Genomic DNA, 11,452 nt, shown 5'->3' with positions numbered 1-11,452 from the left:
TTTTGAAAGACGATGATTAAGAGATGATGTTGAGCATGTGAATTGCGCGACAGCAAGCTCAAACATAGGCTCAAGCCCAACTCCTGACAGCCATCGAAAACGAAAGGAGGCCGCCAAAAAATTTAATTGGGTTATGTCTCTGGTAAGAAAAGTCGCTGGCTTGCCCATAGACAACTTAATAAACGAAAGGCATGAACTATTATGATCACACGTGCTTTGTGATTCGTTTTTCGTTGTTCTTAGCTGCTGATGTTGCAATCTGATTTTCTGTGGAGCCCTCCGCTTCCTGCGTTTTCGACTACTATAGTGGAATTTTATTGTCACGGGTGGGTGATTAAAAGAACAATGAATAGCACAATGCCGCGCGAGGCGCTATGCTATAAGAGGAAAGCTACATTTGCAGGTTCAACTGACCTGCTGCATAGCCTTGCCGATGGCCCTGTAGGCTGGCACTCGGTAAGAATCACTGAACGTTTGGTATGTCCCGTGGACGAGAGCAGGCGTCTCGCCTCTGCACGAAATGTTGGACAGGCAGACCAAATGCACGAAGTTCCACTTGCACGGCCCGTGGAAAACCTTCTCAGGATGGTGGTGGAACACGGTGTTGATGATGTCCTGGTCGTGGAAATCTAGCACCTTGTGGTGATACTTGTCCATCCACGAAAGGAGGAGTGCGTCCAGACCAGAGTTTCGCATCCGCGTGAGGTTCATCAGCATTACCCCGGCATTGATTCCTGAGTGAAAAAGCTCACCGGTGTCACAACGACACTGACGAAAGATATATTGAACCAGACGCCCAGTTCGCTTACCGTAACGCTTATAGTGGGGCATTTCCCATTCATTATAGATGGTAAGTGCCTCGTCCTCGACGTCAGAAAATACTACAGCCAGTTGCTGGTCGTTCATCTGACCAAAGTAGTTCCAGAGATCTTCCACAGGGTGAAAGAATACGGCGTCCGAGTCCACGTACAGGACTCCGTCTTCCTCAGATAGCAGTCTCTGTGGAACAAGAGGACTTCGTCAAGACAAACCACGTGGCGTCCCCGCTGTTCTGACGGCACGAATGTGGTGCGTTGTGCGTACATCCCGATTTATTTGGACTGCCCACCGAAACTAAGGTGCCTGGAACGCGTCTTCGACTGGTGTGTTTAGCGTCCTATTCCGGCCATGCATAGAAAGTGGTGCCGAAGCGGCAACAAAGGTCGTCACAAACGCCGGAGTGAAAGGCTGTCGGATGTCCCGATCCTTCTGGTTGGTTATGAAAGCTCCGGCGAAAAGCAGAGCAAACGCGAGTGTCGCTGTCGTCGCGGCGTCCCAACTCCTAGCTACGGAAGCTTCCGTCGACTGTCAAGTCGGAGAACGACTTGCAGCAGAACAGGCGTCTGCTACAATCACCACCGCTGCCGTTACACCACCAGGATCGCGGCCAGAGCCAGCATGACACAACGTTATCAGGCGAAATTCAGGGGGACCACCTTTTTGGGAGCGATAAACAGACCAGTCGGGGACGCTTTCCGGGTACAGTAGTGGAACGGCTACCTATGAACTTGGTGTGCCTTATTTACTTCCTCGCACAGTACCCCTAGAGCGAGTCGCTGCCACTTTGGAAAGAGGTCAAGTAAAAAACGGCAATAACGTTTGGGTTAAAATTAAAAAAAGACCTGGTTCAAAGTGAGATTACTCAGCATGACGTTAAGGTGCTAAATACTGCAATGCGAATCGCATTTTTTAGTTCGAAAGTAATTACAATAGTGATTCGCTGCATTGACTTTAACACAAATTGTGTTATATGGCTATCTCCTCGGAGTTTTCGGGTTTTCTCTCATGTAGTGGAAGAGCATTTCACTAGTGGTGTGTCCTCATCACGTTCACGCAGCACTCGTGTCCTCACTGATGGCGCATTCACACTGGAAGCGGATACGGTTCGCGAGCGACGCCATTCAGACACACCAAGAGGCGGTTGACGGCTTCTCGGCGATCACGCGTGATCTTTTGAGACTTGCGTTTGGCGACCCTGTTTTGCAATCCAAAATTCACTTTATTCGACGATCCAAAGCCAACATTTTGCTATTTTGGCACTCTGAAGATTTTTCTCCGGGATGTTCGCACGCATTACAAGTTCAGGCGGCGAAAAAAAAAAGAGCATGGACACGCCAACCTCGGCTGTGATTCCCTCGACTTCGCCCACAAACAAAGCGCAGCTAGGCGCGCCTTGCTGACTTAAAGTCAGTGACTTTATGGTGACTCAAAACAGAATGCCCCCGACCTTTTCTTCGAAGTTGGACCCTTCCCGCATGAATAGCTGGCCTTGTTTTCGGGATAGAGGGCCAGTTTCCCCAAATCGTTTGCTCTTATCATCTTCGAAGTTGTGAGAGGTGGGGTGGACTGTGGTGCGGGCTGCGGGGCAATGTGTTCGGTGCCCGGTCGTGGCTTCGTTGGTGGCGGACACTCGCACGTCGATCGAGTCTACTGTTTGTTTGACTTTAAGCTCAAATAAACGCCGTATGGATTACCTCTGCATCGTTTGGTACGTACGCTTGATTCCTAGAGTAGTTTCCCTTTATTTCTTTTGTAAGGAGTAAACATTACATGTCGAGCTAGCGCAGTTAATTACCCTGCCCGCTCCACGATAGTGCGCTGGCTGCGCAATCAGGCTCACGACGTCTCTATCGCCCTTCGTGGTAGTCATGCACGGTGTCGAAAGCTTTCAATAGTTCACGCGACTATCCTAGTGGCTAGAAAAGCTGACATTTCGGTCGATCAGGAGCGGGTTCCGACCTTCCACGAGCAGAGACTAACAAGACAGCGAGCTTCGGGCTGTGGCACCCGGAGTAATAAACAAGCTCTTACGCGAACCAAATCACCGGTGCGAAGCCCGTTAAAATTCTGAGTCAATTCCCTTCGCGACGGATTCAAGTGACGAACGTTAACATCGCGTTTCTCCGTTGATTTGTCTGCTGTAACGCTAGGACTACAGCGCATTGGACGCCTCACCAGCGACAGGTGCCATTTTGTTTCGAAAGTCACTGACGTCACGTCAGCGTCGCGTTGTGATTGGTTGCCGCTTTGCGGTTCGTGAAAGCGGTTGCGAAAAATCGGCCCCGAAGTGGTCCGCAAAAACGCGCTCCAACCCCTCGATCCTAGCCGCTTTGCGGTTGAGAACGCGCGGATCCGCTTCGCGTTTGCGGATCCGCTTCCAGCGTGAACGCGCCATTAATAACCACGAGTTTCGCCAGCCTAATGCTGTCGCCTCACTGGTGTCCAGTCTATGCCCTGCGCTGACTTCCGGATAGGTCACCTAAACAATTACAGGAGAACGCTTAAGCTTCGCCTTTAAGAGTGGAACGCCATAGCCGAATATAAACCCCGTCCGTGCGAGCGCGTCTGCGTCGCCTTATTCATGTAACCTGTAGTGTGCTGGAGTTGTGCGACTCTCACTGTCGGAAGTTTGCAATGCTGCAAATGGATCTCGAAAAGACCTTCCATTGCGTGTCACATGACATTCTTTTCAGCATATTGAATCATATAGGAGTGGGCAAAGTTATTTTCGAAGGTATCAAAATGGCTCATAGAATTTGCTCGACTATAGTCTGTTTCACCTTATGATGTACCGCAGGAAATGCTACAAGCGCGAGCTCCTTGCTCTGGGGCACATCTCGGCGGCACAAGCTCTCGTGACTTAAGAGCAGCTGCCAACGCTGTGAACTCGCGCTTCTAGCCTTCGCTGCGGTACAACATAACGTGAAACGGAGTATAGTCTTGTTCACAACAAACAAGTGTCCCGGCGCTTCCCGATATTATCATCTGTTCGGCGATGTGGCCCGCTTTCTCCGTGGTTGTTCGCCGTTTTTCTTGAGCCTTTCTGTCGAGCCCTTGTGAACAGTCAGGCTATTTGTGTTTTTTTTTTTAATGCGTGTGAAGTTAAGATTTCGTCGTATGCAGGTGATCTTATTTTTTGCAACGGTCATGAGACCGTCTTGGCGGCTGTCCAGCTCACAAAAAAGTACTGTGCACAAACGGCTTATGCCGTCAATAGGCCTCTTGCGCTGAAGCTTTGAACAAACTATAGCGCCCTCATTTTGGGTAGTACAAGCTGACCTGATTGAGCCTTGTACTACTTATGGAACGCTGGTTGAGATTTTCTAAATTCTGTGTGGTGCTGAAGAACGGAAAGAAAACACCTTTGGACGCCAGAAATCGGCCAGACTGAACCCCGCAAGACAATCAAAAGTGCCAAATTCATGACAGCACCGCTAGGGTACGCGTCTCTTATCTCTGGCTGGTGACGTTAAAACACCTGTGACGCGACGTTTTCATTTTTCTTCTGCTTTGAAACCCGTGGAACGGCAGTTCTTGGCTCACGCTCTTAGCTTTGACGGCGTTCGAATTTTCGTCGTTTCTTCGTATTTTCATCGTGATCTCGCGCTCGGCACCAGAGCAGGCACGCTTCTGCATGCGTGACAGTTTGAGACACTAAAGTTTGTACTACCCAAAACAAGGTCTAACAAGTCCCTTTTCGCAGCACCCCCTGGGGAACGCAGGAGGCCCAGTGGGCGAAGTCATTGGGGATCTGGCACGGCCATTGGGACGTGGTTCCGCGTGTGTTTCAGACTGTTCAGTGGTCTACCTCGCCTGGAGTGTACTTGGGAGTGCCTTTGAACACGTATCGTGAAAACAATGAACTTTGAACCGCTGAAACAGAAAAGATCATTCTCAAGACATCAAATTGGGGGCTCGTGATTTTTTATTTTTTTTTTTATTTTTGCACGAGCCACAGTATGTAATCTATGCTTTGTGGGAAAAATCTGGCATCTGTTACAAGTGTTACACTGTTCTCGCGTCCACCGGCAGCGTATGCAAAGGGTGTTTTCAACCTATACTGGGTGTTTCACGGAAGGTATACAAATTCTGTATTGCGACAACTACGCGTCGCAACAAAAAGAAAGGCTTGTGTCGTTTAGGTCCTGGGCCCGGGGTCTATTTAGGATATTGATCAAGTCCGGGATAATTAAGTTGTTAATTATTTTCGCGTAATTAACTTTTTTAATATTGTGTTTAAGAGCATGGTTTCAATTAGATAATTGATCAGCATCATCGCAAAACACTAAGTCAACAAATTGCGGAACGATAGAAAACACGCGAAGCATTTTACGACTTTCTGAAAAACCGCACAAAATTTGACGGGTTTTTAAGTTTCGGTTTGCTATCGGAGCGCATCTTGATCCCGACGGCACCGTGCTCCGTGGAGAAATAGTGCAACCAGCTTCTGCTGCGTATCGCGATGACAACGCAGCACAGGTTGGTTGCACTATTTCTTCACAGGGCGCGGTGCCGTCGGGGCCGAAATGCGCTCCGATAGCAAACCGAAACTTAAAAACTCGTCAAATTTGTGCGGTTTTTCAGAAAGCCGTAAAATGCTGCGCGTGCCTTCTATCGTTTTGCAATTTTTTGATTTCGTGTTTTTCGATGATGCTGATCAATTTTCTAATTGAAACCATGCCCTTAAACACAACATTAAATACTTAATTACGCAAAAATAATTAACAATCTAATTATCCCGGACTTTAGAATTTCCCTATATAGGCCCCTGGCCCAGAAACAAAACGACACAAGTCTTTTTTGTTGCGACGCGTAGTTTTTGCAATATCAAATTTGTCCACCTTCCGTGAAACGCCCTGCATATGGAATTCAACCTGGGAACGAACTGGTCGTGATAACGCTTTTCGTCGTGTAAGATCAGGTGGCATTAGCTTGTGTAATTTGTTTGTATGGCAACTGGTCTCACGATATTTTTTGATTTTTTTTTTGCGGGGTCAGGCAGACTTTTTTTTACGAAGTATTATACAAGTATAATTATTTAGCAAAGTACACGAGTTTATCGTTTCTACTTGTGATGACTATAGAGGCAAAGTCAGTGGGCTTCTTAATAAGGTTTTTGTGCTGTGCAGTTCGATTTATTTGTGTTCGTTTTTCAATAAAATACTTGTGTTCAGGAAGACTTTGACGAGCGTGTTGTTTTGTGCTTTCTTACTGTTATATACTTGTGTTCAGTGACGCGGAAGTGGCTGTCACGGGATCTTGTGGACTACTTATTTCCTGTCCCATTGTACGGCTTAGCGTACCGTGATGATACGGAGAGCGATGTGTTGTGTCGTGTGAAAAGAATGCAACTAGGTGGGTCGGTAAATACCTTTTTTTTTAATCTACATATTAACACCTTGTTTGTTCAAACTTGGTTGGCCGGAATAGACATGTTTGTACTGTGGGCTGAGGATTGTTGTCTCTGCAAGACACCCAAGACTATGGAACTCAGTGTTCCTCGACTGTTAAGACCCCATCCTGTTTTGGTACGTGCTCCAACGCACGCTAAGGAAAGACTTACCACTAAAGGTTCGAGGAATCCGGTTCTTATCGGTAGAGAACAATCCCTTCCCGTACGTCCTTCTGATGCTAGTGGGTCTACATGCAATATGGAAAAGCTGGATGGCAGTCCGCCATGCTGATCCGCATGCCGCCCGGTGCGCCTCAACTTCATCGAGAGTTTAAACTGGATGATACCTGTGTGCCAGAAAATATGTCCGGACTCAGAATAGCTAAAGATTTAACGGCTGGAGACGGGACAATAAATTGTTCCGTCCCTCCGATGCAGGCTTTTCTGCGGCGCGAGCTCCTTAAAAATGTATACAAGTTTGATGATGCTGACCAGGACACCAGAAAACAAAAGAAGGGCGTCTGAACGCCACTACACCGAAGATTCGCTTTCATTTCGGCTCATTCCGTGAGATGGGCTTGTACAGGGGTGATGCAACTATTTTTGTACCTTGCGCAGCTGCTGCTTGGAACGAAACCCTGACGTTATTGTCCTATCGAACACGGGTTCTTTTCTCACCACACCCCATAAACATTAAAAAAAAAACGAGCAACGTTCACCCTCTCAACTCGTATCCAGAACAAGTGGCCACGTGATCTGGAACCGCTTACATGCCGCCAATGTTAATCATAGCTTTTAAATGCAAAGGGGCAAGCGAGCTGGACAGTAATGCTGGACAGCTGTGTTTGGAGATTTAATGTTTGTCCCTTGTCCCTCTTGTTCCCCTTCTCCAGGGATTCTTTTCTTCATCGTTAATCATAGCCACGCGCTAGAGTTGGCAAAGCACAGGAGACGCGCTGAGTTTGACATTGTTAAGGATGGACGATTTTAGTCATTGCAGCGATTGGAGGCGGGCCACTACCCGAATGCTTGCGGAGCTATTGATTATCGCAAACCCAAATCGAGTACTCACGCGATTCCCGGGTCCAATTTATGAGCCGCTTTCAAATATCGTCAAGGGGAGGTACAGCGACACGCCAGCAACGTCATCGAGCCTTGCGAAGGAGAGATTGATAGAAAACGCTCGCTTTTGTTTTTAAAATTACACCGCAACAAGGAAGTTTCTTGGCCAGTGGCGTGGCGTGCCAGTATACTTGGGCCAGACTTGTGCAAGTAGGCTCGTGTAAAGTAAAAAAAACATTCTAAGCGAACATCGCCTTTTTATATGATTTCTCGTGGTTGTAACGCTTTTTGTTATCTGTTTATCGTCACTTCCGGCTATTACAGCCGAACTTTAGAGCTCAATGAAAATCGGCTGGTGAAACAAATTTTGCGTTAAAGAAATCCACCACTACGACCTTGTAAATAACCGTTCACACGGCAGCGTTTGAATACTATCCGTTGGCTGTGTGGAAGAAAAATAACCAAGTGAGACCGGAGTTACACCCCAACGTACGGCCGAGCGCCGGCAAGCCTCTGATTTTAACGTGAAATGTTCTTTGGCCAGTTGCTCAGAATTTCGTGAAGCCCAAAATGTGAACCGACCGCGAAGCTCGACGCTGATTGGTTCACGGGGGAGAGGAGGAACGAAGGAAGCTTAACGCTGATTGGTTAACGGGGGACGTCACGTGGCTAGAGGTTGATGAGGAGTTTGACCCCCTGCGCACCGACGGAGGATGTTTGACGCTCTAACGGAGGGGGCACTTGGCTAGAGATGAGTGAGGAGGAAGTGTTCACATAATTGTGCGAGGGCGGACTGACGGAGAAGTGATAAGCGGTATCGCGTCAGGGGGTGTGGTACGCGTTAAGTTATCGCTCGAAAACCGGCGTGAACGTAGGCTTTTAGCTGTGCGGAATCTCAGTGATGAACAGCGTGAGCAAACACCTGAGTTTGAGCACTAGAGACTAATCCCACACAACACGAACCAACATCAACGTGCTTATAAAGTGTAAGTGCTGATTGTTGGGCAAGTTGGTATGGTACGTTAGAAAACATGATTGCGCTTTGAAATCAGGGACATAGGAAGAACAGACACCGCAGAGCGAATAAGCCACAACTTTTCACGTATGCAACAAAATTGCCTAGCCATTTGCCATGCACCTTTTTCAATCTGAATTCGTTCCCTAATAACGTTACCATTATCTGTACAAAAATAACGCTAACAGTTTTTGGTAAGTCACCCGCAATTCCCTCTCTTTTACTTTCTCATGCATAGTAGGCAGGGGTCTTGTAAAGCCAACAGAGTCCGTGCTCATATTTTGCTGCTGTTGACCAGATCAGCCCTCGGATACGTACCGGCATAAAAAGCCGCTGAAAAGTGCAGTTTTCGGGCCCTGCCAGGCTCTTGGGCGGACGAACGAGGCGCATCTCGTAGGTTACCCGTTCGAGGACGCTAGCTGGCCACTCTCGGAGCTGCACAGGAAAGCATCAGAACTCGTGTGATACATGGTTACCTAAATAGTGATCTTCTGCGGGCTCTTCAAAGCTAAATTGGTCACTGCTGCAGCTGGAATATCTTACTAGGGCTGGGACGTGATCGGGAAGTTAAAACTCTACCATGTAGCTCGACCGTAGAGGCCCAGAAATGAAACACAACATGCCGAAAATTAGTCATCTCGTGGCGGCAGTAAGTCTGGATAGCACTGTTCATGCCGGCACAAATCTTGGGTCAGCCGACATTTCCAATTTGAATGAGTTTCAAAATGGTTAGTTGGTGACTCAGGTATTCCCATTTTCACAGTTTTGATAACAGCTTCATTGTGGTTGGCTGAAAGTTTAAGTCGACCTTTGCTCCAAAATTTTACCACGTTTCATCGAGGCTAGCCTATAGCTTAGGTTAGGCAACATTCCCGCCTTATCAAGTGCGTTTTTCTAGCCTTTACGCAGTGCAGCAAACAATCACAATTCCCACCTTGGTTGACAGTGTCATCGTGGCTAGTTCATGGGTTAGTTCGCATAATATTCTTTACTTTGATGACAGCTTCATACCTCGTGTCTTAGGTAGGTGATGAAAGATTATTTGACGCTAGGTTATAAGTAACCTCTACTAATAATTCCAGGCTGAGATGAGTTAACGCCATGACTGGTTCATGGCCGATCCCACCGTGCCTAGTTGATAAACTTGTAACCGTAAAATTCTTACCTGGCAACATGAATTGTGGCCGCACGTGGCTACTTATGACGAGTCTTCGTACCTTTCAAGTCAAAATCAAGAAGCTTACTCGACATGCTCAAAGAACACGAGGATTCCGTTTCTGCCATCGGTTCTCATTTTTCATTAAAATAATTATGAAATTATTGTCGACTCGAATTTTCTAAGTGCAAATTCTTGAGTGGGTACAACGATAACTAGCGCACAAGGGTAAAAAGCCCCCCAAAAGCTTCATTTTCATTATAAAATTTTGAAAATAAAAGCGGACTATCTCTTAGTCTCCTTTATTTAAAAGCCCACTGATTTCGTTTTTGCTTTTTTGTACTGACCTTTTACAAGCGTAAATTTTTTTATTTTTTTTATTGTGAGTACGCTGTTTGCGACCACAAGAATGTAAGGGGGGAGATTAGTGTAGAACCAAGTTCACTTGCTGGGTTCTGGTCCTGCACCTTGTGGAGGTTGCTCAGGAGCGAGTTTCTATTGTTTCTCTCTATGAACGTTGTAAAATTTAGTTTTCCGGCGTCGACTGATGTGTCCTGGTCATATAAGAGGGATCGGTCTTCAAACATTTTTAGGTATGTTCAAAGACCTGTTGTATTGTCCTTTCCTTTTGTGCGAATTTCTTTTCCTTCCTGGTCTCAGGTGGATTTATGTCAACTATTACCGTGTTATAAAAAACTAATTTACCTCCTAAATTGGTATGGTATCGTCTCAGTTACGGGATTTATCTGAACTATTTGGTACATACCGTGGGCAATCAAGTCAGCTGAATACACAAAAAAAAATACAAAGAAAAGGACTGAACAAATGCACCGCTAACTAACAACTTATTTTTACATTATTTTCTTCCCAGCCTAGGCACCTTCTTCTTCCTCCTACGGCACGTTAAACATGATTAAAAAGAAAGAAAAAAAAACGTTTGGCCCACTCAATGGGATATGGCAAACCGCAAAGACCACCTCGTCAATTACGGTTCACAAAAAAAAAAAAAAAAAATAACGACAATATTTCCGGGTTGCCACACTCCGTTGGGTAAAGGCCAAAATAAATTTTTTATAATGTTCATTGTGTCGTAGGGGGAAAGGGAAAGTGCCTAGACTGGGAAGATGATAAACTAAAAGTCAGTTGTTAGTCAGCGGTGTGTTTGTCCAGTCCTTTTCTCAGTGTTCTCGTTTTTTCGTATTCAGCTGACCCGATTGCCAATAGTATCTTCTCGTTCCTATGATTTCTTAGACTCGCATAATTAGGGGAACCAACGACGTCCTGCGCAAATTTGGGCGTAAATTAGGTGCAACGTACTCGAGTAACCTACGTCGCTACCACGTCAAAGTAGGTACTTGATGTTTGCGGTAGAGGACACAATAGAAGGGATGGCTACCGTGTCCTGAAGATGTTGGATGTTGTCGGCATCAGAAAATAGCAGGAGGCGCAGATGCGCCCTGGAGAAAGCCACAAGAGACTTCAGGTTAGCCATGGTGATATCGAATTGTGTTCCGCAGGTCACCACCACCAACGTGACTGGTCCCCTGCATGAAAAGGTGAGAAAGCGGGTTTTGTGTCTGGCAACATAACTGTTCGTATAATCTCTTCATATTGAGTAGGTATCAAAACTTATTTACGTTCTTTTTACACGCCCGAGATCTTGCAAAACAGCCCGGGTAAGGAGTTTGTCTTTCTCATAGTGAACAATGGAGGGTATCCAGCGCGATCGGGTGACATAGCGCTATAAATTATTAACAAATTTATGAACTCTGAATTATACTATCTGAATGCATTTTCTCCATAGTCCTTTGATCAGAGGTGCAACTACCAACAGCGATACGTAGAGTCTTGGTCTTGCTTTGCGTACCTAATAATAATAATAATAATTATTATTATTATTAATAATTATAATTTTCCATCAAGTACGAGTACATGATGGAAGGGAACCGAAGAAGAAAAACTGCATTTGTGCAGCTTAACGAGTACTGAGCCCCCTCCCCAATCGGCA

General features: G+C 46.2%; 1 protein-coding gene across 1 annotated transcript; it reads right to left on the bottom strand.

The window, feature by feature from the left end:
* Positions 1-405: 405 nt before the first annotated feature.
* Positions 406-11,181, bottom strand: LOC115316687 (glucoside xylosyltransferase 2). The gene is made up of 5 exons (XM_042294835.1): positions 11,093-11,181; positions 10,841-10,988; positions 8,607-8,723; positions 810-999; positions 406-734 (listed from the first exon to the last, which is right to left on the bottom strand). The coding sequence occupies exons 1-5, from the start codon at positions 11,179-11,181 to the stop codon at positions 406-408; spliced, it is 873 nt and encodes a 290-aa protein (XP_042150769.1).
* Positions 11,182-11,452: the final 271 nt, after the last annotated feature.

This window comes from Ixodes scapularis, unplaced genomic scaffold (assembly GCF_016920785.2).
Source record: "Ixodes scapularis isolate PalLabHiFi unplaced genomic scaffold, ASM1692078v2 PGA_scaffold6__148_contigs__length_123643588, whole genome shotgun sequence".
NCBI classification, from domain to species: Eukaryota; Metazoa; Arthropoda; class Arachnida; order Ixodida; family Ixodidae; genus Ixodes; species Ixodes scapularis.
Note: the sequence above shows the minus strand (reverse complement) of the source record. Positions and strands in the feature narration are given on the sequence as shown.

Bases quoted from the DNA above. Each gene is read 5' to 3' on its own strand.
- LOC115316687 (XM_042294835.1), bottom strand. From the start codon at position 11,181: ATGTCACCCGATCGCGCTGGATACCCTCCATTGTTCACTATGAGAAAG. The intron at 8,724-10,840 runs GTAGCCATCCCT...TTTCCTGTGCAG, and splicing joins TCCAACATCTTCAGGACACG to CTCCGAGAGTGGCCAGCTAG. The intron at 1,000-8,606 runs GTACGTATCCGA...CTTGTTCCACAG, and splicing joins TTCAGCGGCTTTTTATGCCG to AGACTGCTATCTGAGGAAGA.